We start from the raw sequence: 23473 nt of genomic DNA, 5'->3' as shown, positions 1-23473 counted from the left end.
ATGTGAGTGGGTGTTTTGCCTGCCTGCATGCCTGTGCTACGGGGTCATGGAAGCAGAGGATGTTGGCTCCCCTGGAACAGGAGCTGGGAATCAAACTTAAGTCCTCTGTACAAGGACTTGTCTATATAAACCTTTTACTTTCTACATTAATGTGGGGGCGCATACATACATACATACTTATCTATATGTACTTTTTACTTTCACAAATCTGTGTCCTCTGAACGAGACCTTCTCTATATAGACCTTTCATTTTCTACATTAATGTGGGGGTGCATGTGTGAGGTTAATGGACTCTGGGCATCAGGCTTGGCGACAAGCACCTTTACCCGTGGAGCCATCTCACCAGCTCATATAGGCTTTGTGTTCATTTGCAGGACCTCAAACTCCCAGTCCTTCTGCCTCAGCCTCCCAAAGAGTGGGCAAAGAGACCATTAGGCTGACTCGTTCCCTTCTGTGTCCCCGATTGCAAGAGCAGCTGATGTACCTCCAGAAGAAATTGAAATACAAGGAGGACGAAGTGGACAGGCACTCCGAGGACCTGAAAGACATGAAGAAGCTAGAGCAGGCGGAGAAAAAACGCCTCCCAGGTAAGTGCGCGGCCGCTGGGCCAGGCGGGGCGGGCTGCTCCGGAGGACGAGGAGCCTGCAGGGCAAAGGCGGCCAGCCATGCCTACGTCAGCCACCCCCTGACCCCCCGCCCGGTGCTGACGTCGCGGCCGGCCGGGGTGACCTCATCGGCCCGACAGCAGGGCCGGGGGGCGGGGAGAGGCGGGGGCGGCCCCGGCGTGGCCAAGGCTCGCGGGCCCGGGCGCAGCCGCCCAGCTGTCGCCTGAGCCCAGTGGAGCGAGTGAGCTATGGCCGGCCTCAACTCACTGGAGGCGGTGAAGCGCAAGATCCAGGCCCTGCAGCAGCAGGCGGACGACGCAGAGGACCGTGCGCAGGGCCTGCAGCGCGAGCTGGATGGCGAGCGCGAACGGCGCGAGAAAGTGAGAGACTGGGACCCGCGACCCCCCGCCCGATCCCAGCTTTCGTCCCGCGCGCTCCCTAGCCTGCGCCGCGCTCCCTTGCGCCCTCTTTTCTTCCCAGCTCCGCGCGCTTCCAGCTTCCCCTCCTTCCGTCCTCCGCCTTGGTCATCCACATCCGTGGACCCGGAGCCCCGTACGCTGGTGGGGCAGGAACTGGGGAGTTGCGGGAAACGGTTCTGCGCGGGGCTCTCCAGAGCGGTGGGGCAGATGCCGCGCTCCCATTGTCTGCGGCTGGACCAAGGTGGGGGCGGGGGCAGCGCGCGCGCTCGCTCCTTCGCGCCCGAACTTTCCCGGCGTGTCCCTAGGGTGCGGCCGCGACGTGTCCGCTGAGGGCGGGGTGGGGGTAGGAGAATTCGGACGCTGGCCTGCAGGATACGCACCACCACCACCACCCTGTGTCCCCAAGCCCCAGGGAATACCCACTAGGGGGCCTGTCCACCGCAGATACTAGAGCGCCCACTGTTATGCGCCTTCCCTGAGAGTCCAGGGACCCGGGTGCAGGAATAGTTTGGAAAGAGGAACGGGCCTCCGCGCCTCCTCTTCATCCTTGGGTCAAGCCCGGGGCCAGAGACGGATCTGGGTTCTAACCCTAGCTCTGGCACCTACAAAGCATTCGATTCGTGTCTCCCAAGAGTCCGCTAGAGGTGGGTGGGAAGACAAAACTACGGAGAGGCATTCCACACGGTTCCGGGGTACAGAGAGCCCCTAGCTGGAGTAGTAGAGCGGCATTTGCTAGCGAAGGAGACTCACAGCCAAGGGAGGGGTCTTCTGTGATCGCCCAGGTTCCCTGAAGCCTGAGTGTGGGAACTCAGGGCGGGGACCCTAGAAACTGAAAGGCCAGGTGGAGTTGGCAGCACAGGCACCGCCTGGACTCCTCCCAAGACTGCCTGGGCGACAGCCCGGTCTGGGTGGAAGCCTTGAATCCCTCAAGTACGGCTCGGGCTGGAGGAAGCCTCAGAACCAGGCGGAAGCTCTGCACAGTAGCTGTTCTGGCTTCTCAAATGCCCGTCCCACCCTAGACATCTCCAAAATGGCTTCGAGACTCCAGCCAAGCGAGGAATTTGGCGGCCGGGGCGGGGGTGGGAGGTGGCGCGCGGGTTGGGGGTTGTAAAACTTTGAGGCTTCTTTAAAAGTTCGTGTGGGAGAGCATGCTTCTTTTGGTTGTAGAAAGACACCTCAGGTTGATTCTGGGCCAGAAGCACCCAGATCAGAAGTGGGGTGGGGGTCTGTATGGCCGACTTCTGGGCCTGTATCCCAACAGCTGGTTTCATTTAGATTTTTGTGTGATTAACCGACGTCTTCCTGTTGCTTGGCCACAAGTAGCTCGCAAGCCTCTTTTACCTTATAAGGGAAACCCTTTGTAGCCCGTGGAAGGCTTTGATTGCAGGAAGGGGCGGAGCTCAAGATGACTCTGTGTGTGTGTGTGTGTGTGTGTGTGTCTTGTGTGTGCTTCTGTTCATGCATAGTTGTGGACGACAGCTCTTTCGATTTTTTAAACAGTTGAAAATATGCCAAGATTCAAAGTGTGCCTCTTCAGTCTTAAGTTCTTTTCCTTTTCTCCGAGCCGACTCATGAATGAGGAAACTCAGTGTGACTGTGGAAGTGATTACTACATTGGGTGTGGCCTTGAGCCCCTGCAGCCCAGGCTACTTTAGAGGCTGCGCTGTCACTGAATGGTGGAATGCTTGCTTAGTAAGCACAACACCCTGAGGGTCCCTTCTCCAGGACTGGGTGAGCTGGATGAGGTAGTACATTCCTACACTTGAGAGAGGTTGAGACAGGGGAATCAGAAGTTAGGGTCAGACTTGGTAGTTGAAGGCCAACCTGGGCTTCATGAAACCATAACTCAAAAAAACGACCCAAAGCTCCCCACCTACTGCAGATGGGTTCAGGATGGGGTACATTTTTTAGAAAATGGCAAAAGTTAACAGTAAAGGTGCTTGCCACTAAGGCTGGTGACCTGAGTTCAGTCCCGAAGACCCACATTGTGGGAGGAGACAGACCCAAGACACACAGCACGTGTTGGTGTTAGGGGAGGATGGACACAGATCACAAACTTGGGGCGGGGGTCCTCTGTATATTAACAGGCACCCTGGTCTTGTTCTTTTACTTCCCCTGCTGTATAAACTGAGGCAGAGAGGGGCCACTGGGTTTTATAGCTGCCCCCCATGTAGTGGTTATCCCTGAAAGGAAGCTGGCAGCCTAGTTTCTCCTCATGAAGCTCACGAACCCACACACTGTTTTAAAATGTGCGTGCTGGGAATCCAACCTCAGGTCCTTATGCTGGGCAGCAAGTGCTTTTACCCACTAAGCTTACTCCCCAGCCCCCCCTCTTTCTGGTATTTTGACAGAGATCTTACTATATAATAGTTCAGGCTGGCCTGGAACTCTTTGTCCTTTGACTTCAATTTCCTGGAGCTGGGATCATAGGTGTGTCACCATGCCCTGCTAATTAGGTCTCCATGTGACCAACTTTCCATGATCCTTCTTAAGGGTGGCCACCCTTCGGTGACAGGTCACTAAGTCACTAAACAGAACCACTGCACTGATGGGAACCTCCTTGTCCCCATCTGTAAGGTGGGTGAGACTTGAAGATAAAACAGTATCAGGGCCAGCAAGTTTTCTTAGTCATTCAGGTGTGTGTTCCCCAGAGTGACTGGGCACTGGGTTTCGGCTTTCGTCAGCACCCAGGGAGCCTGAGGCCCCAGGATCCCTGAGTCCAGGAGTTGGATACCAGTCTGGCCAATGCACGAGGCCCTGTGTCACAGATCAATAATTTTAAAAATCCAATGCAAATGAGTATGAGTTCCCTTGAGCCTGGGTCCCTGGGTGGGTTGTGGCTGGATCTCAGGGTTACTGGGGGGTGGGGAGGAGGCTGCTTGCCAGCTTGCCTCTTCTTAATCTGGGTGTGTATCTAACTTTCCAGGCTGAAGGAGATGCGGCCGCTCTCAACCGTCGCATCCAGCTGGTGGAGGAAGAGCTGGACCGGGCTCAGGAGCGACTGGCCACAGCCCTGCAGAAGCTGGAGGAGGCAGAGAAGGCTGCTGACGAGAGTGAGAGGTAGGATGCTTCTGCCTGTGGAAGACTTGGGGGCGGAGCCAGATGTGGTGGAGCATACCTGTGGGTTCCGTGCTGAGGCCAGACTGGGCTACATGAAGCCTTTCCTGACTTTAAAGAGATGTGTGTGAGGGCTAATGGCTCAGTATTTAAGTGCTGCTTAACTCTCCACCACCCACTTGAAAAGCCAGTGTGGTTACACAGGAGCACTCGGGTTTGCTGACTGCCAGCCTACCTCCAGGTTCAGTGAGAGATCCTGTCTCAAGGGGGTGAGACAGAAAGTGACAGAGCTGGACACTTGACATCCTTCTCTGGACTCCATATGCACACACAGATGCACGTAGACATGCATGATGGGGAAAGATTCTGTAATCGTACTAATGACCTTGTAATGGTGCTAATGACCTTGGCGCTGAAGGGATTGGAAGACCTGTTTGTTTTTAATCCAGTCCCCTTTTCTGTTTTATTTTGTTTGAGGCAGGGTCTACTATGTAATGCTGGGGTGACGGATGCTTCACCATGGGCCCTGCTTGGTTTTCTTTATGAGAGCCTAGAAGGACACTTTGCAGCAGACAGAGAAAAATAGAGATGTGCAGGCCTGGGACTAGGGCCTCGGGGTGTGGTTGCTTTCTGGGGAAGCCCCGGCGCCTCTCTTGCCCACTCTACAGGCAATCAAGTTTCTAGATGACGTGAAGAGAAGAGGAAGTAAAGATAGACTGGGCAGGCATGGCAGTGTAGACAGACTTTTATCCAAGGACCAGGGACACAGAGGCAGGGTGACCTCTGCCATGTCCCTACATGGCAGTTCTCATTGCTGTGGCAAGCTCTAAGCTTTTGGGTGCCCGCTGTATTTTGGGGACAGCGCATGCATAACCAGCCATCACTGTGCCTGCAGCTGACTGTGCTGCTCTGGTGACATTGTGCAGCGTTTGGGCTTCCATGGGGAGCTCTATCCAACTGTCCCCAGGAATGAGTGGCTCTGGCATGTCTTGGCTTGGGGGGCTGAGGGAAAACTGTGTGGCTGCAGAAGCTCCAGTCACAGATAATGTGGCCAGCCCAGTGCTGAGGGTTTCCCAGGGAAGGCTCCTCCCAAAAAACTGGTTTCAGATTGTGCTGCTATGACTCTAAACCAGGCACTAGACAGCAACTAGGGACTGAGATGTCGCTCGACAGCAAATACCTGCATAGCATACATATATACATATATGTATTGTGCATGTGTGTGTGTGTATGCAATATATGTATATATATATGTGTGTGTATATATGTATGTGTATGTATGTATGTATGTATGTATGTATGTATATACATACATGAGGTTACTCAGTAGGTAAGGGCATTTATTGCCACCTGTGACAGCCCGAGTTCAGTTAGTGCCTGAGACCCACACTGGAGAAGGAGAGGTCCAGCCCCTCTAGGCATCTTCCACCCTCTACACAGTGTGCTGGGGTACATGCATTAGTGCACAAATAAATAAATGTAAAATTATAATAATTAATAAACCAGGTGTTTTGTCATATTCCACACTTAATAATGTGTGTCACCAAGCCTTGTGCCTAGTTCCTATCTTTGTATCTTGGGGGTACTGTGCAGGGCATCACTTGACCCACAGCCATCTCTCTGGTGCCCATTACCTTGTCTGTTCCGATCCATATATCTCTGCCAGAGCAGGCTTTGCTCTGAGGCTGCTAAGCTGTTCTGGCTGCCTGAGGACATCCTTCTGACCTGGATGAACATAGGTGTCCTTCTCTGACATGCTCGGGACGAAATACTTAGGAGTCTGGGTATCTCCAGATTCGGGGATATTTGCATAGGTATAATGATCTATCTTAAAGGTGGGATCAGAGTCTAAACAAGGAGTTCATATGCATCCTATATCCCTTGTGTACGGGGTGTGAGGGACATTTCATGTGTTTCTAGACCTCCTTTGAACAGCGGCCTGCCACACAAGGAATTCTCTGTCTGTCCTGGGACTGTGCTCACAGGTTCAGGTTGTGGGTAGGCCTTAGTGGTATAACTTACTTCAGACTCACACTGCACTGGGTATCATAAAGGTTGTCTTGAAAGTCAGGCATGGTGGTGCAGGCCTTTCACTCTAGTAATAAAGCCAAAAGATGAAACCCTACTTCATTTTGTAGCACTTTGTGCTGCTCAGGCTGTGCCTGCCTTTCCTGTAGCCTTTGCACTCCAGGTTGTCTGTTTTGTTTCCATTCGGTTCTGGCTCTAGAAGCTTCCAGTAATTCCCCTTTCCCCCCAGCATAAACATCCCGCCCATCCTGCCCATGTGTTCTTTCACCCCTGTGTGGTGTTTTGGCTCGTTGGTTTGGAGAGGTGTCTTTTTTCTTTGTTTTTGTTTTTTAATACAAATTCTCACTTTATAACTCTTGAGGGCCGGGACTAAAGGTGGGTTCACCACACAGTGCAGCCCCGACATTATTGTTTCCTGTCTTGTTGTCCTTAGTATTGAGACAAGATCCTGTTATATAGCTCGGGCTTGCCTGGTCTCAAAGGCCTGTCTCAGTCTCCCCAGTGCTGGGATGACAGCATTCGCCTGCCAGGCTCCTCCAGTTCCCTCCTCACCTCAGCTGAGCCTCTGCTCTCCCTGGCTCCTACACCAGTTCCTCAGCTCTCCTGTAGGTGTGGCTGCGCATTCCACACTGACTCGACTCTCTGATCCTCAGGCTTGTCTTCCTGTGAGGGAGACAAAACAGGGGGAGCACCCTCAGAGGCCAGCCCTGCTCTGCTACTTAGCAGCTCTGTAACCTTAATCTTTCTCTGCCTCGGTTTCTTTATTTGTAAACTGGGGAGAGTAGACCCACAGAGTAGTGTGATTGTAAAAGCTGGCGCATTTGCTAGTGTCTGGAGGTCCATCGGTCATGGTGGGGATGCACGCCTGTCAATCTAGTGCTCCTGAATGCTGAGCGAGGTGTAGTAGCCTGGGCTAAGTAGCAAAGTCCTGTCTTCTAAGACCTAAAAAACGGGTTGTGGGGGTGGGTAGGAGTGAAGCTCAGTTGATAAGAATGCTTGCCTGGCATCCACAAAGCTGGGTTCAATGCTCAATACCACACAAGTCTATCACTCCAGCACTGAGGGGGAAGAGGCAGGAGGATCAGGAGTTCACTGCAGAGTGAGTTTGAGACCAGTCTCAAAAAGACCCTATGTGGCTGGGGAGATTGCTCTCTGGGTTAAGTTCTTGCTGCAGGAGCCTGAGTTAGTATTCCTGCCGACTTCGAATAAAAAGCTATGCATGGCAGGGGGCCTGCAGTCCCGGTGCTGGAGAGGCTGAAACCAAAGGGTCCCTGGGGTTCCATGACCAGCCGGTCTACGGTCTACGGGGAACAGCAGGCTTCAGGTTCAATGAGAGACCTGTCAAAAATACCACAGGCTGGAGCGGAGGCTCTGAAGTTCGTCCAGACGGCTCCTCAATGAAATGAATACAGAAGTTGACCATAGGTCTTTGTCCTTCCCTGGGTGCTGGGTGGGCGCATTTGAGGACCTTGCCGTGATACCCCACCCTACCCCACTTGCAGAGGCATGAAGGTGATAGAGAACCGAGCCATGAAAGACGAGGAAAAGATGGAGATCCAGGAGATGCAACTCAAAGAAGCCAAGCACATCGCTGAGGAGGCTGACCGGAAGTATGAGGAGGTGAGTTGGCCTATGGGATAGCCGCAGGAAGTGGGAGGAAATGGTGCTGCCGATAGGAGCCCATCGGAAGCCCACACTCAAGACGATTACCTCTGTGGGAACATCTGTGTTTCCAGACACAGCCACTTGGCTGGGAAACTGTCTTGATGGGTACCAAACAAAAGTACAGTGGTCACTTGTCCGAGCTGCTGGAGACCAAGCGATCAGCTCATTCTGCTTGTCCCGTAAGCTGGACGCAGACCAGCTGGGATAAGCTGAGGGTCACGATTGCCAGGCTGACTCTGTTGTCCTTTTTTTTTTTTTAAAAAATCTTCATGGACATAGAATCTCCACTAGCTCAGGCTGGCCTAGAATTTCTGTTGCCCAGGCTAGCCATGATCTCTTGACTGTCCACTGCCTCAGCTTTCCAAACGCTAGGATTATAGGTGTGAACCACTATGCCTGACTGTCTTGTTTTTGGTTTTCCAATATATATTTGTTTTGGTTTTTTTTCTGAGAAAGGTTCTACTGTAATCCAGGCTGTCCTCCCTGTGTAGGAAATTATGCAAGGATGGCCTTGAACCCCTGACTCTTGCCTCCATCTCCAAAGTGCTGGGATTACAGCCATGAACAAGCTGGCTGAATTTTGTTTTTGAAGAAAGGGTCTGAGGTATCTCAGGGTGGCTTCATGATCCCTTTTATACAGCCCGGGGTAACCTTTAATTCCTAATTCTCCTGCCTCTGCCTCCCAAGTGCTGGAATTAGAGGTCACCGTGCCTAGTTTTGTTTTGGTTTTGAGACCGGGCCTCCCAAACAGAAGGACATGTGTCCCCACCACAACGGGCTCTTGTACTTCTTCCCTCTGTGCCCAGGTGGCTCAGCTCGACCTTTTCCTCCCCTGCCTCACTGTGGGACCTGGGATGTTCCATCTCTTGCGGACTCCGGAGCTCTTGGATTTGGAGGGACCAGCGTCTGTAGGGATGGATGGTAGTGGGCATGGGTCTCAGTTGGTTCTTCTGACTTTCAGGTTGCTCGTAAGTTGGTCATCCTGGAGGGTGAGCTGGAGAGAGCAGAGGAGCGGGCGGAGGTGTCTGAACTGTAAGTGGCAGAACGGGCCTGAGCTGCTCATCTGGCTCTAGGCAGAGGACGGGTAGTGGGCTGTGCTGGCTGGGAACTGCTTGTGGCTGGGGCCTCTGAGGCTCAAGAGTTTCAGCATTCAGAGTTCAGGGCTCACCCACCCTTTGGTCATTGGCTGACAGAACAGCTGCTGCTGCTGATTCTTACTAACAAGGGAAGCTTTCCTGCATCCTTTTCCCACCAAGATACTGTGCAGTTGAGACCCCAGGACAGCATAGAGGCCCCAAGTTTCCTTCTCCCAGCAAAGCCTACTGCTGGGCCTTCCTTCCTTCCTTCCTTCTTTCCTTTCTTTCTTTCTTTCTTTCTTTCTTTGTTGTTGTTTTGTTTTGTTTCTTTGTTTTGCTTTTTGTTTCTTTGTTGTTTGTTTGCTTTGTTTCATGGCCTGGAATGCCTGGTCTTCTTGTCTCTGACTCATGCACTACCACACTGAGTTTTTTTAATTTTTGTTTTTCCCAATTTTATTCATAGATTTATAAACACACACACATCATACCTTAATTACAACACACCCTCTTTTAACAACCTCCCACCAACCCCCTTTTCCTCACCTCCTAAGTTTGATTTCTTGTGAGACCCTCTGCAGTGTATCTATGATTAGCATGAATAGGGGTTATTTACCGAGCAAGGCGACTTGCTGAGAAGTTATACCAGTGAGAAATGTGTCTCCTCCTCCCCCAGAGACCATTAACTGCTGATAGCTACCTGGGGAGGGTAGCCCGCCTGAGCCCATCCCTCCTCCGTGATGGAATGTTGACAGGCCCCATCCCCTGCAGGTCTTGTGTAGGCAGTCACTAGCCCTGTCCCGTGCAGAAGATGGCGTTTCACAGCCCTGCTGCCCACTTGCAAGCTGCCCATGTTCTTCCACCGCCTCACATTTTCTCACTGTTCCTTGTCGGCTGTTTTGAAATTTTTAAGACAGAGTTTTTCTGTATAGCCAAACTGGCCTGGAACTTGGGATCCTCCTTCCTGCCTCCACTTTGCACATCAAGCCAGGCCATTTGGTCCTCACAGAATGCTGTCCGTAGGTGGCAGATATTCCACAAGTATTTCAGGGCATGGCTTCTGATATTGCTATTGGTACCTGATACATTCCGGTGGAGACAACTCAGTTAGAATGTCACAGGTCCCAACAGACAAAACACTCCTCCTCCTTGGCCTTGGGCCAAGGATTCAGCTCCACAGAGAGCCCGGAAGGCTGGGAGCACCCTGGTTTCACAGATGCATTCTAGGCTTGCTTCCTGGAGTGTCCTGTGAACTCTGAATGCCACTTCCCACCTCCCACCTCCCACCATTGTCTATTTGCACACCTTCCTGAGAAAACCCAGCCAGTCACAGATTTCACAAGTCCCTGTTGCCTCATCCCTGGCAGATGCCCAGGTTGCTTTGCAAACCCTCCAAATGCCCTCCTGCCCTGATTCTGCCTGTGCCCTGCAGGAGAGGGTAGGATAAGCTCCCAGCCGTGGGGGTTGGGGGGGTGGACTTGCTGGAAGGGAATTGCCTCCATGACCGCAAATCTTTTCTGCTTTGGTGCAGAAAGAGTAGCGACCTGGAAGAGGAGCTCAAGAACGTAACTAACAATCTGAAATCACTGGAGGCTGCTTCTGAAAAGGTGGGATGCAGGGAAACTTGGTACATTTTGTTCTGTCCAGGTGACCTGGCGTGTGCCAGGGTATTGGTGTGCAGGCCTTTGTCAATGGGAATAGTACTGAGGCTGAGTCTCTCACCTGAAGCTCATCTCGTCTAGTTAGCCAGCTTATTCCATCACCACAGAGGGCGCCACGCCCATCCAGCTTTTATGTGGATGCTGGGGTCCTCGCTGCCAGGCAAATGCTTCACTCCCTGAACCATCTCCCCAGTTCCTTCCTTTCCTGAAGTATTTATTTCATGTGTGTAAGTGCATGTATGTCTGCACTGCAGGGCAGGGTGTCAGATCCCCTGGCACCGAACTTACAAATGGTTGTGAGCCTCTATGTGGGTACTGGGTCCTGAACCCCAGCCCTCCGTAAAAGCAACAAGAGCCCTTAACCTATCTCTAGCCTCTTTCCCTCTTTTAAGAACCGCCTTTTGGGCTTTCTTTCCTATAGTACTCTGAAAAGGAGGATAAATATGAAGAAGAAATCAAGCTTCTGTCTGACAAACTGAAAGAGGTGAGCAACCGCACCCAGCTGCACCCATATTTTCGGGAGCTAATCTAAAACAGGGTAGTGACTCTTCCCTTCCCTAGGCTGAGACCCGAGCTGAGTTTGCGGAAAGGACAGTTTCTAAACTGGAGAAGACAATCGATGACCTGGAAGGTAGGAATCTCCATTTTCCTAAGTGACATGAAAGTTGAGTGAGGAGGTCTGTGGAGGGACAGAGCTGTGCTTTGTTTCCAGAGTGAGGTCTTCAGAATTCTCACAGAGATGCCTTGCATATTTTAAATGCCTCCAGTTCTTGCTGGCCTCTCTCCCAGAGGCAGGGCTTATCTTAGTGTGAGGAAAGAGAAAAAAGGAGGCTGCAGGACCTCAGTTCCCCAGGGAACACAACTCAGCATTTCCTGAAGTGACTGTGTTACTCTTCATGATAGAGCATGGAAATTCCAGACGCTTAGGGCTGGGATCCTCCAGGCTGTCTCATCCAGGAAGGGAGACTCATTCTTTACATCTTTGTCCATATAAGGGAAAATGCTCCATTCCGAAGGATGACTTATGGCAGGGTGATTAAGCTCTCAGAAGCCATCTTGGCCCCGGGGAGATGGCAGTGGGGTTATTTATCTTGAAACGGGTCTTAAGAGTGTGAACCAGGCCAGGCTTGCCTCTGCCTCCCATATGCTGGGATTAAAAGTATGTGCCACCACGCCCAGCTCCCCATTATTTCAAGGGCTCATCTAGGCTACTCCTGTTCAGAAGCTCAGACCTGTTTGACGTGGCACTCAACTTTGTCTTGGTTCACACTGTGTCCTCACTACTCTGGTTTGTCTATTCTCAACCCTCCATCCTATTTCTTCAACCTCTTTCCTGGGGACACCACCCTGTAGACGGAGTGCCCAAAAGCTCCGGTAAATAGCTATCAGCAAGGATGTGAACCATTTCTCAGTGACACCTCTCTCTGAGGGCAGTGGGCGTCACCTTGGATGCTAGCCATCTCCAGGTGAACTGGCTCTGGTGCCTAGGAGCCCCAGGGAACCCACCTTCTGGTGTAAACGTCTGCCTTTTCTCCATGTGTCTGACTGACCGAAATGACAACAGGCCATCTTTATCTTCTGTCCTTGCCGCCTTGTCTTTGAGCTGGAATCGGGTGCCTTTATCATGGCCTGGAAAGGGGTGGGCAGTTGGCTCTCTGTTCCTCACAGATTAAACTCTCTTTACCAAAAGAAAACTGAGGCCCACTGGTCCTTTTCTGAAAATAAGGAGACAATCTAGCATGGTTCCTCAAACACAACACTAGCTCACCAGGATGGCAGTGCAGTCATTGTTTCTTTCTTTTTTTTCTTTTTTCTTTTTTTTCGGAGCTGGGGACCGAACCCAGGGCCTTGCGTTTGCTAGGCAAGCGCTCTACCACTGAGCTAAATCCCCAACCCCCAGTCATTGTTTCTTAATGGAGAGTGTCTGAAATTGAGTCAGCCCTTGATTGGGGTCCAGGCTATGAATTCCAGTGGTTGCTTGCACTCTTATGTGACATTTACCCTAACCCATTTTGTAAGCTGGGCAGTGGTTGTACATGCCTTTAATGCCAACTTGGGAAGCAGGGGCAGGCGGATCTGAGTTCAAGAACAGCCTGGTCTACAGAGGGCAATGCCATGCGGAAACACTGGGGATGAGTGGGTGGGCATTTTTTAAACCCTACCCCCCATACACCTTGCTTTGCATAAGCCCTGGGACAGATCACTGGCCTTGCTCAAACTTTCATTGTTTGCTCAGTATTTCCCTGAGAAATTTCCAGACACGAATAGCCTCCACCCTTTGAAATATCCCTTCCTATCTGTCTAATAATTCTACTGGAGCCCTACAAGAGTTCAGTCCCTTCTTGTTGTCTAACTGAGCTGTGTTGAGGGTCTCAAGGACAGGGAGAACTTTGGGGGTTGGGGTGAGGCCCTTTCATCTCACTTAATTAACAAAACTTGCTAGAGAGGCCAGGCCAGACCTGGGTTGCAGCTCACCTCCACTACTGGAACTGTGCAACACTGAGCATGCCACTTAGCTTTTCTGTAAAACAAAGGTGCAGTCTGGGTCACCAGAGAGTTGCCTAAGAACATGGACAGCTGGCTCACAAGAGCATCCAGGTAGTAAGTCTTCACACAGCTAGGTCACAGTAGTTTGTACCATGAAGGCTCCTATTGCTGTAGAGACTGCCGTCTTCTGCAGTCTAAGCTGTTTTTCTTTCTGAAAATTTCCAGGTTGATCTTATCACAGTTTAGGAAGCCGTTTGCTTTCTTCCAGAACTTTAATGACCCCTGTCACGCACGTAAACCAGTTTTCCTTCATGCTTAGTCATGCAGAGCTCCCCATGGCTTTTTAAAATTATTGTATTTATTTACCTACTTGGTGGTGTAGAACACACACATGCCACCGTGCACACATGTGGGGACAGATGTAGGACAACTCAAAGGGACAAGTTTCTCCTTCCACCATGTGGGTCCTGGGGATGGAACTCAGGTCTTCAGGCTCTTGACCTGATGGGCCATCTCACAAACTGCCCTTTTATTTTCCTCTTAATCAACACAGTTATGGAATAGTTTTCCTGCTGTCCTAGGTTGCAGTCTTGTGTTATTTACCTGGGATTTGCCTGGGTTGCCAGGGGCACCCTGAGAGTAAACACTGTATGCCTGGAATTACAGTAGCTGCCCCAGGTACTCCAAAGGGAAACGGGTTGTAGGATTTACACTTTCCTAACAGATGCACTAAGCCGTCTGTATCTGGGAGCAAAGCACAGCACCTCCTGAATTCTGAAGCATGTCTCAGTTCTCATAAGGCATCTGTCAATCGCACACACTGGTGGTGCTCTCCCCACCTCATAGAGGGGCAGACGTAAGACCTAGAAAGGTTAAATGACTCCAGTGATGCACCTTAGGGCTTCAGTCCTAGTGCTCTCTCTGGCTCGTGGACGGCTGAATTTATTTGGGAAGGAAAACACAGCACAGTAAGTTGAGTTTTACCAAGGCAGGAAAGTTTATTTTGTATATTGCATTTTATGCGACATTTGAGATGTTAAAATTTTATTTGTAGTTTGCTTGTTGGCGAGGTGTACATGTGCCATGGTTCATGTGTGGAGGTCAGAAACTGGTTGTAGGAGTCTGTTCTCTTCCCACTACGTGAATCCCAGGAATAAAACTGATTATCAGTCCTGGCAGCAAGTGCCTTTTCTTGATGAGAAGCCAGATCTGGTATTTTTCTTTGGGTTTGGGGTGGTATTGTCACATACAGCCCAGGTTGGCCTCGAATTGACTGTAGCCCAGGGCGGCCTCTGCCTCCTGATCCTCCTGCCTCCTTCCAGGCTGGGTTGTCTAGTATGCATCACAAAGCCAGGCTTTTTCTGGACACTTGTTTTGTTTTTGTTTTTGAGACATGATCTGGTGAGATCACAGCTCTGGCTAGCCTGGAACTTGCTGGGTAGACCAGGCTGGTCACCTGCCTCCTGAGTGCTGGGATTCAGATAATGCACCAGCACTCCCAGCCTAATGTCCCATACTGTCTTGTTTGCTCTTTGATCCCTATTACTCTGTGGTATTCTGTGAGATTCTTAGCTGTGTCTTTCACTGTCACAGCTTGAGCTGACCGGTTTCCCTTCCCTTAACAAAGATGCTTATTAATTCATTTTTCCTCTGTCTTAATCTTTACCAGAAAAACTTGCCCAGGCCAAAGAAGAGAACGTGGGCTTGCATCAGACACTGGACCAGACACTAAACGAACTTAACTGTATATAAACCAAACCAGAAGAGTCCTGTCTTGACACCAACTCCACTCCAGAGAGTGCACCCTGTCTTCCTCTCTTATAAGAAGTTCCGCTTACTACCATGTCTCCACCTTGCTGGAAAGGCCAAGCAGAAAATGAATTCATGACCAAACATTCTGTGTTAGACAAGCTTTGAGCACCAGTTAAGTTTAATCCTTCCTTTTCCATTCAAATGGCACCAGCTTCTTTGGCTATTCTTATTCTTAAATTGCATTTATTCCTAAAATGGGCAGGGAATTTCACACTGCGTATAGCTGCTTAAGGCTGAGGGCATTTGGTTCTCGGGAATTAGTCAGCCCCACACCTTGAAACACAGGCTCAAGTGTCTAATCGTAGCTGGTCGCTGCTGGGGAAGTTTGTGAGGCTAGGGGTTGTTGCAAGAAAAATGTAGAAATTTTCCACCCAGAGCAAAAATTAAAAACCGTCTATGGGAAGTCATAAAGCACAACTAGATTGGCCCGATCTTACTGAGTCTGTTCCACACTCCGCCGTGGAGAACAGATTTATTTACTTCAGCTTTCCAGGTGAGAATGCTGGGGTGATCACTGCTGCCCATGTGCCTTCCGATCGAGCTTTAATGCTGTTCCATGTACACATTCCCTTCACTCCAGAATTGTTCTTTGAGGAGCAAGTGTCTTATTCCAGGACTTCTCTGCTGTGGTCTAACCATACGCTCAGCAGGGAATATGGCAGAGTCCAACCCTTTTCAGATCAGTCCTGTCTGGATCAAGACTGCTAGCAAAGCCAGGTACCAGCGCTACACAGCGAGACTCTGTCTCAAATAATATAAAGGTTGCCAGCCATCAGAACATTGATGCCAAGGGTTAGGCAACAAAGGGTCTCTCCAGCCGCAAAGTAGTGATAGAAAAAGAAATTGGCTTAACTTCATCTCCATTGTTCAGGGAACAAGAAATGGGAGCTTGAGTTTGCTGAGACTTGAATTCCTTTGGGAATGACACTAATAAAGACCGAGAACTCCTGACTGAACTGGACGTGGAGCGCTCTAGAGGCTGCACATATTTTTTGGCTTTGTAGTTTTGCTTTTTCAGTTAACATCTCACTGAAACATTCCACATTCCCCAGCAGTGTGGGGCCACCTCGAGTTTACAGTGCTGACGGAGAGTCACCTGCTTCTAGCTTATCTGAACCCTGCCCCTCACTCCTATTTATTAAGCATCACACTACCAGGGAGATGAACTTTTAGCAAACTGTGCAATTGATAAAATCTACTCTGTTCTTTAGATTCTTGCGATTGTATCATACGTAATGGTATCACTTTTTCTACATTTTGGTCAAATAAATTTTTGCATAAATAATGTGTGTGGGTTTACTCGTTTAGTTGACAATTTTGTAGGTATATATGATACATTCTGGTTATTATGCATACACATTCTCATCTTTTTTTTTTAAGATTCATTTATTATATCTTTGTGGTTTTTTTGTTTTTTTTTTTTTTTGTTTTTGGTTCTTTTTTTCGGAGCTGGGGACCGAACCCAGGGCCTTGCGCTTCCTAGGCAAGCGCTCTACCACTGAACTAAATCCCCAACCCCAATTCATTTATTATATATAAGTACACTGTAGCTGTCTTCAGATTCACCAGAAGGGGGCATCGGATCCCATTATAGATGGTTGTGAGCCACCATGTGGTTGCTGGGAATTGAACTCAGGACCTCTGGAAGAGTAGTCAGGTGCTCTTAACCGCTGAGCCATCTCTCCAGTCCACATTCTCATCTCTTTACCCATCCCTGTTTATCCTACCTCCATCCATAACAGCCTCTCATTTTGGTTTTGCTTCGCTCTACATTTAGTTAAATATGGCTGTCTGTGACTGTGAGTTTGGGACATTCACAGGAGCCTGGCAGGATTCAACTGGCAGGTACACAACTGAAAGCAGTGACTACCCCCCTCCCTTTTTCTAAATCGATCATCAAAATAGTTCTGCAGGATGGGGCCCCCAAGCCCCTCCTCTATTAACACCTAGCTACTGTCTGAACAACTTTGGTTCAACAAATGTAGACTGTAAAGGTGACTGTGCTACAAGCTCAGTGAGTAGCTTCCTTTTGCCTTACACGGTGACTTCATGATAGCAATCTCCGTACTTCAGGTGGGAGCACATGGCCTCTGCTACGTAGAATGTCTGGCCCCTTGTGAATTCTAGCCCTTCCTAAGCTGGACTGAGCCAAATGGGAAGGAGTCTAATAGACGATACAGTGGTTCTCAATGAATGGTAACCTTTGGGGTTAAACAACCCTTTCACAGAGGTTGTATATCAGACATTTACATTACAATTCATAATAGCAAAATTAGCTATGTAGTAGCAATGAAAATAATTTTATGGTTGGGGGTCACAACATTGGGAAGGTTGAGAACCACTGAGATGGTAGAAAGGTTTATGCTGTTGTAGTTAGGAGAAATCTAAGGCCTGTTGGGATCAGGTTTTTCCTGTGTTGCACATACAAGCCAAGCAGAAAATAGAAGAGTGAAAGGGAGGCTGGATCCACATGATCCAAACTTAAACTGATCAGAAATGTAAGTAAATAGCAGTATCAGGAAACTGATTAACATCTATTTCCAAAAATACTATGGCTGGTTGGTTTTAGAGGCAGGAAGGCAAGGTGAGTAAATATCACTGAACCAGGATAGGACCTGGCAGATAGCTCAGGGTGAAAATGCTTTCTGTGGAAGACTGACCACCAGAATTGGATCCCTGCCTTGGTAGAAGATGAGAACCAACTCCCAAAGGATGTCTTCAGTGCCGGAAAGATGGCTCAACAGCAAAAATCACTTGCTGCTCCTGCATAAACCTGGGTTTGGTTCCCAGCACCAACACTGCGCAGCTTGCAACTGGCTAACACCAGTTTCAGAGAATCCAGCTTCTGGCCTCAAAAAGGCACTTGTGCTTATAATACACACAGAGATAAGCAGGTATACGGTATACACATAAGATAGATGTCCTCTGGGCTCCATGGCATGCATGCACCTCTGTCCACACATGACTATCTGGGATGGCAGTTGTTATAAAGAGGAAGTGACTCTTCCTGTTTGGCTGTGCGATAAGGACATAGAGCAAGACCCTGTTTATCACGACGGTTTCACTACCGCAGTTGCCTTAGTGTTGTGCTTCAAAATCTTAACTTTAAGAGGCAGATAAGGGATTGAAGAAAATGAGTAGTTTTTCCATTAGTGTTGCAAGCTAGCCTAGGCTGGAGAACTTGGCTCCAAAAGAGAATCAAGTGGGGTTGTACATACCCTCAGTCCCAGCACTCAGGAAGTAAAAGGCAGGCAGATCTAAGTTCCAGGCCAGCCAGAGATAAAACTCTCTTCTTTAAGATCCCATCCCAAAAGAGAAACAAAAGCTATCGAAACATTAATGCAAAGTGCAAAACATTTTAAACCAAATATAATTAAGAGTTTCTCTAGTCCAACTGGACACTGTTGGAGCTTGAATGGTAAAGAAAATGTCTTCAAATTGCATAATCCTCTCCTGAGTGCCACACAAACACTGATACTACCACACCAAAGCTTCATGTAGGTTTTTTTCCTTCATCCCACTGGGATGAATTCTAACTAAACTCAGATAGTTTTGGTCACCTTTGGGCCAAAAAGTATCAGCTTAACACTACAATGGGAGAATTGGAGCCAATGAGGCTAATCTCAGGTGTGACTATTGCTAATTGAAAACTTTTCCCAGTATCCCTGGTGAGGACTTGGAATGTAGTCAGGTTTGGCAAGCTTTGACAGACTCTAAGAAGGCTGAAATAACAAGGAGGGTCCAGTGTTTTCTGACTTGTCCCCGTCTTGAGTCCCCCAGGATACTAGGTAACCATTAAGAATGAGCACACCAGAGTGGACTCTAAAGTGGACAGGGAAGAGTGTGATGATGTGGCTGCGGTAATGGAAATGGATTTAAATGACTTTAAGAGCCAGGATGTGGGCTAGGAGGATGACATAATCAGTAATGTGCTTGCTAAGCAAGCATGAGTACCTGAGTTCAATCGTTAACATTCATGTGAAAAAGCCAGGCCTGGCAGTCTGCATCTATAAAGCCAGCACTGGGGAGATGCAGACAGGAGGCTGTCTATAGCTCTCTGCCCAGCCAGGTTAGCCTAACTGGAAAGCTGCAGATTCAGTGAGCAATTCTGTCTCAAACCATAAGGTGGAGAGTGATTGAGGAAGACACCTGACAAAGTCAACCTCTAGCCTACACACACAAATGCAGACACATAAACACACACATGCACAGTAATACACACAAAGACAGATATAGACAGAATTAGGACATGAGAGAGATAATAAAAAGTGTCAAAAATTATCTCCGTTTCATTTATAATTTAGAACAAGCAAGTGTGGATAATGACCAGAAAGCAATTAAACACGGGCAATGGATGGGTGATTTGCTTAACACTATTTGCTCATTTATTTTGTGCATGTATGGGTCTGGGTATGTAGTGCGTGCCATCAGCATGTTTACAGGGGGCAGAAAACAGCTGAGAGAATTAAGCCTCTTCTACCACCTAGGGTTTTTTTTTCTTCAGTATATTTACTAAAAATACTGAGTGATGGTTAGGGTGAGGGTCAGGTCAGCATGGCCACATAGATGAGGAAGGGAAGTTCTGACTGGAGGAGACAGTGTGCTCACTTAACTTCCACTTTATCTTCTCTGGGTCCTGTTTCCGCCTGCCGACCTCGATGCACAACATCAAAGCAGATTATTGGCACTGTGCCCTCCCCTCCCTTCCACACTGGCTACCTTGAATCCTCACCACACAGAGCTTAAGAAACTAATTCAAGTTGTCACTGCTAATCCTGAGATCCACCAGAGAAAACCAATTCCACCACTTTATGTCAAATTTGAAGCAAGCTTTATTAAATATTAAATACTGACCAAAAGATGGACTTGGATCAGGATCATTCCCAGGAATTTCCCAGCTGAGAAGGGCCGCAGCCACGTGTTGCTTGGGGCTTATAGAGACAAAACTATAGGCTACCATACTTTCCAATGAATTACAACTCCTAGCATTCCACAGGAAGTTACCTGTTCCTTGGGCAGGAGGTGTTTACAGGTGAATTTTGGGTATTACAGTTACATTTGGTGGCAAGCACCTTTAATCCACAGAGCCATCTCATTTACCCCTGGATGAGAAATTGAGAATTATCACCATGAAGATGTTAAAAACCACAGGAAAAATCATCCACAAAGTGACAATCAGATGGAAAAAATCTGGCAGAACACCAACATTGAACTTCAAACAAGAATCTACAGATGTCTGCAGTGGGGCTGGAGAGATGGCTCAGTGGTTAAGAGCACTGACTGCTCTTCCAGAGGCCCTGAGCTTAATCACAGCAACCACATGGTGGCTCACAACCATCTGTAACGGGATCCAATGCCCTCTTCTGGTGTGTCTGAAGACAGATGTCTGCAGTGGTGGAAATGACTCAAGAGAGAGGCAACTCTCTCACATGAAGAGAGTACTAAGAGAAAGGAACTTTCAGAGGCAGGCAAGAGAAACAACTACCACAGATGCTGAGGCCTAGAAAGTGGGCACCAGTTCTGATGGAAACTTCCCAAGCAGAGATGAAGACAATAAGCTAAATAAAACTGAAAGGAGGAAAGGCAGCGTCCAGCTTCCTGCATGTCCTTAGGTGAAGCTCTGTCTTTCTAATACTCCAGGGTAACCTAAAAGTTACTATCTAAAACTACCTCTGAGAAACAGGAAACCATAGATGAAATTTGAAGCCCCTCCCTAAGGACCTCCAACCACCAGGTTCCACCGAGAGAACACTAAAGCTGCCTTAACAGCTGGACCCAGGCACTAACCCCCAAGCCCTCTACTGTGTAAAAACCCCCAAGCTCTGGACTTGAAAATCCACCAATCCCCACCCTAGAAAGTTCCATCCTGTAAAGCACCCAAAACCATATAAACCCTATATTCTGCTCAGTTCTTTGCTGTTTCTCTCCAGAGCAGAGGCAGCCACCCTTCAGGGTTCTTTCCTCCCAATATATCTCGTGTGTGAGGTTTAGTGTGCAGAGTGATTCTGCAGTATCCTGTGGCTCCCAACTGCCAGGACACTTTTCCCTTCAGAGCTGGGGAAATATTCCCTAGCCAAAGCAGAGCAGTAACACGTTCATTGGGGAGCCTTTCCCTCAGAGTTGTAACACACAAATCCTAGCCAGTACCCAGTGCTGGTCTGACGCTCAGCATCAAAGCACTTGCCTGGCATGCACAAAGCCTCTTTGTTCTTATGGGTACCCATCTGCACCCCAGGGGTACCTGCTGAGGTTTCCAGGCTCTTGTAGGCCAGAAAAAAGGATTGTATGAGGGACATGCAGTAAGTTAGTAAAACTAGAGAGTTTATTACAAAAGAATTAAGTGTTTGGGCTGGAGAGATGGCTCAGCAGTTAGGAGCACTGCTCATCTTCCAGAGCTCCTGAGTTCAAGTACCAGCAACCACATGGTGACTCATAACCATTTGTGATAGGATCTGATGCCCTCTTCTGGTGTGCATGAACACAGTGTACTCATATATACTCATACATAAAATAAATAAATCTTAAAAAAGAGTGATAGTGCTCTTGAGAATGAGTGTGGGCTTGTAAGCAGAGAACAGTCATCCCCTCAAAAGCACTAAGCTAGGGGTTGGGGATTTAGCTCAGTGGTAGAGTGCTTGCCTAGCAAGTGCAAGGCCCTGGGTTCAGTCCTCAACTCTGGGGGGTTGGGAGGGAGAGACTGTGGAAAAAAAAAAAAGCACTAAGCTACAAGATTCATGACCAGGTGCTTCAATATTTGTTCATGGTGGCCTTTTTTTTGTACACAGTATTTGTTACAGGTAGAAAAGAGCTTCCATCCTTCTCTGGCAACTGGCTTTTTGTCTGTCATCCTATTGAGCTGTGTATTGTCATCTTACATAGTGAACGGTTTTTAATTTGGGCTTCCAGGGGGATACTGAGATGGATTAGAAGAGTCATTAACACCATAGGCAGACAAGCAGCAGCAGGTCAGAAGTTCTAAGAGTTGAGACCTTGTGGCCAGAGGCAATTAGACAACACCATGTCAGGAACTCAGAATTCAGGTCCATGTGGCAGAGTAGAGTAGCCTTTCTTACAGGTTTTACAGAAAGGGAGTGGTTCCATGACATGTGGTTGAATAGTCCACTCTAAGAGCGTGCAGTTGGGCATATTCCCAGCTAGCATGATGTAGGGAAAGTGAGGAGGGACCGATTTAGTTAATGTTGTTTCCTCTGGGGGAGTAGCACTTGATAACTTGGTGTGTGTTAGCTTGAAGCTTGCATGCGTAATTAGCTATGAGGATGGGGAGACACATCTCAAAACAGGCTTGCCCTGAGTTGGTCTACCAGGACTTTGCCCTCTGAACTATCTCCTCAGCACTCATAGATATTATACACATGTAATATTTTTTTTCTATTTTTCGGAGCTGAGGACCGAACCCAGGGCCTTGCGCTTTCTAGGCAAGTGCTCTACCACTGAGCTAAATCCCCAACCCCACATGTAATATTTTAACTACATGTATTTACTTAAAATGTGCTTGCCTGTGGTGGTAAAGGAACAATTTGTGTTAATTGGTTCTCTTCTTCCACTATTTGTCTTCATAGGATTCTAACTCAGGGATCAAACTTTTGCTGTCAGGTTTGGCAGCAAGCATCTTTATCCACAGTGCCATCTCTGGTGTTAATCTTCCTTATTTTTATTATTATTTTTTAATGTATATGAGTGCTCTATTTGCATGCATGACTGCATGATAGAAGAGGGCATCAGATTCCAGTATAGACGGTTGTGGCTTTACTGGCTGAGCCATGTTCTCAGCAACTCAGATGTTTATCCCTTTTTTAAAAAGATCTGTTTATAGTGCACTGTAGTTGTCTTCAGACACACAAGAAGAGGACATAGGATCCCATTACAGATGGTTGTGAGCCACCGTGTGGTTGCTGGGAATTGAACTCTGGACCTCTGGGAGAGCAGTCAGTTCTCTTAACTGCTAAGCCATCTCTTCAGCCCTCAGATGTTTATCTTAATGTGGCTTTATTTTGTCACTGTTCTCCGGCCACTCCGGGGTTCCATCTCAACATTTTTTAAAGCACATATAAAAAACAGAAGGGAAAAAAGTGCCACTCTAAAGCCTAAGAAAGTCACTTCACCTATAGTTTCAGTGTACTTACCATAAAACGAGAAACAGACTATCTACCAAGCCGAGCTGGTGTGGGGTAAAGGATCTTGCCTTATTTTTAAGTGTGGAGAGCACCCACAGGCACAGAAAAAACGCTGCCATTTCTTGGAACAGACATTGTCTACCACGGCCCCGCCTGCGCTGAGGCCCTGGGAGGGCCCAAGGCAATGGCCGACCGGTCCCGAGACCGCCACTTCCCTTTGGTTTGCCTCAGCGCCTCGCTCGTGACCGGTTCGCCGCTCACACAGCGGAAGCCTGGACGGCACCTAAGTAGGTCCAATGGTGAGCGCCAAGGCCAAGGAGCGAGTCTGCAGCACACCTTAACCAGCGCCACTTTTGCTCCGCCGAAAATGCCCCTCAGTAGCATTACCGTGGGGGACTTCCCGCGCTGAGACGAAGCGCCGGCTGCGGCTGCGCCGGCTGCGAAGGCGGGAAACGGGAGGCGTTCGCTACGCGCGTGCGCCCTCTGTCAGGGCCAACCGTCTTCCCAGTACGCTTGCGCCTGTTCACCAAG

The 23473-nt window shown here is 48.8% G+C and overlaps 1 protein-coding gene and 1 long non-coding RNA gene across 2 annotated transcripts; one reads left to right on the top strand and one right to left on the bottom strand.

Moving 5' to 3' along the window:
• Window positions 1–830: 830 nt before the first annotated feature.
• Window positions 831–14872, top strand: Tpm4 (tropomyosin 4). Its single transcript, NM_012678.2, is given in 8 exon segments — window positions 831–985; window positions 3951–4084; window positions 7612–7729; window positions 8736–8806; window positions 10379–10454; window positions 10930–10992; window positions 11070–11139; window positions 14665–14872. Coding segments are annotated over 8 exon segments (747 nt in total). The 5' UTR covers window positions 831–853; the 3' UTR covers window positions 14748–14872.
• On the bottom strand, window positions 6121–23076 carry LOC134482463 (uncharacterized). Its single transcript, XR_010058631.1, has 2 exons — window positions 22952–23076; window positions 6121–6772 (listed from the first exon to the last, which is right to left on the bottom strand). It is a non-coding gene; the product is annotated as an uncharacterized LOC134482463 (long non-coding RNA).
• Between the last annotated feature and the right edge of the window lie 397 nt (window positions 23077–23473).

Source organism: Rattus norvegicus, chromosome 16 (assembly GCF_036323735.1).
Source record: "Rattus norvegicus strain BN/NHsdMcwi chromosome 16, GRCr8, whole genome shotgun sequence".
Classification (NCBI taxonomy): Eukaryota; Metazoa; Chordata; class Mammalia; order Rodentia; family Muridae; genus Rattus; species Rattus norvegicus.
The sequence above is the reverse complement of the archived record's forward strand: the minus strand, read 5'-3'. Positions and strand labels throughout refer to the sequence as shown.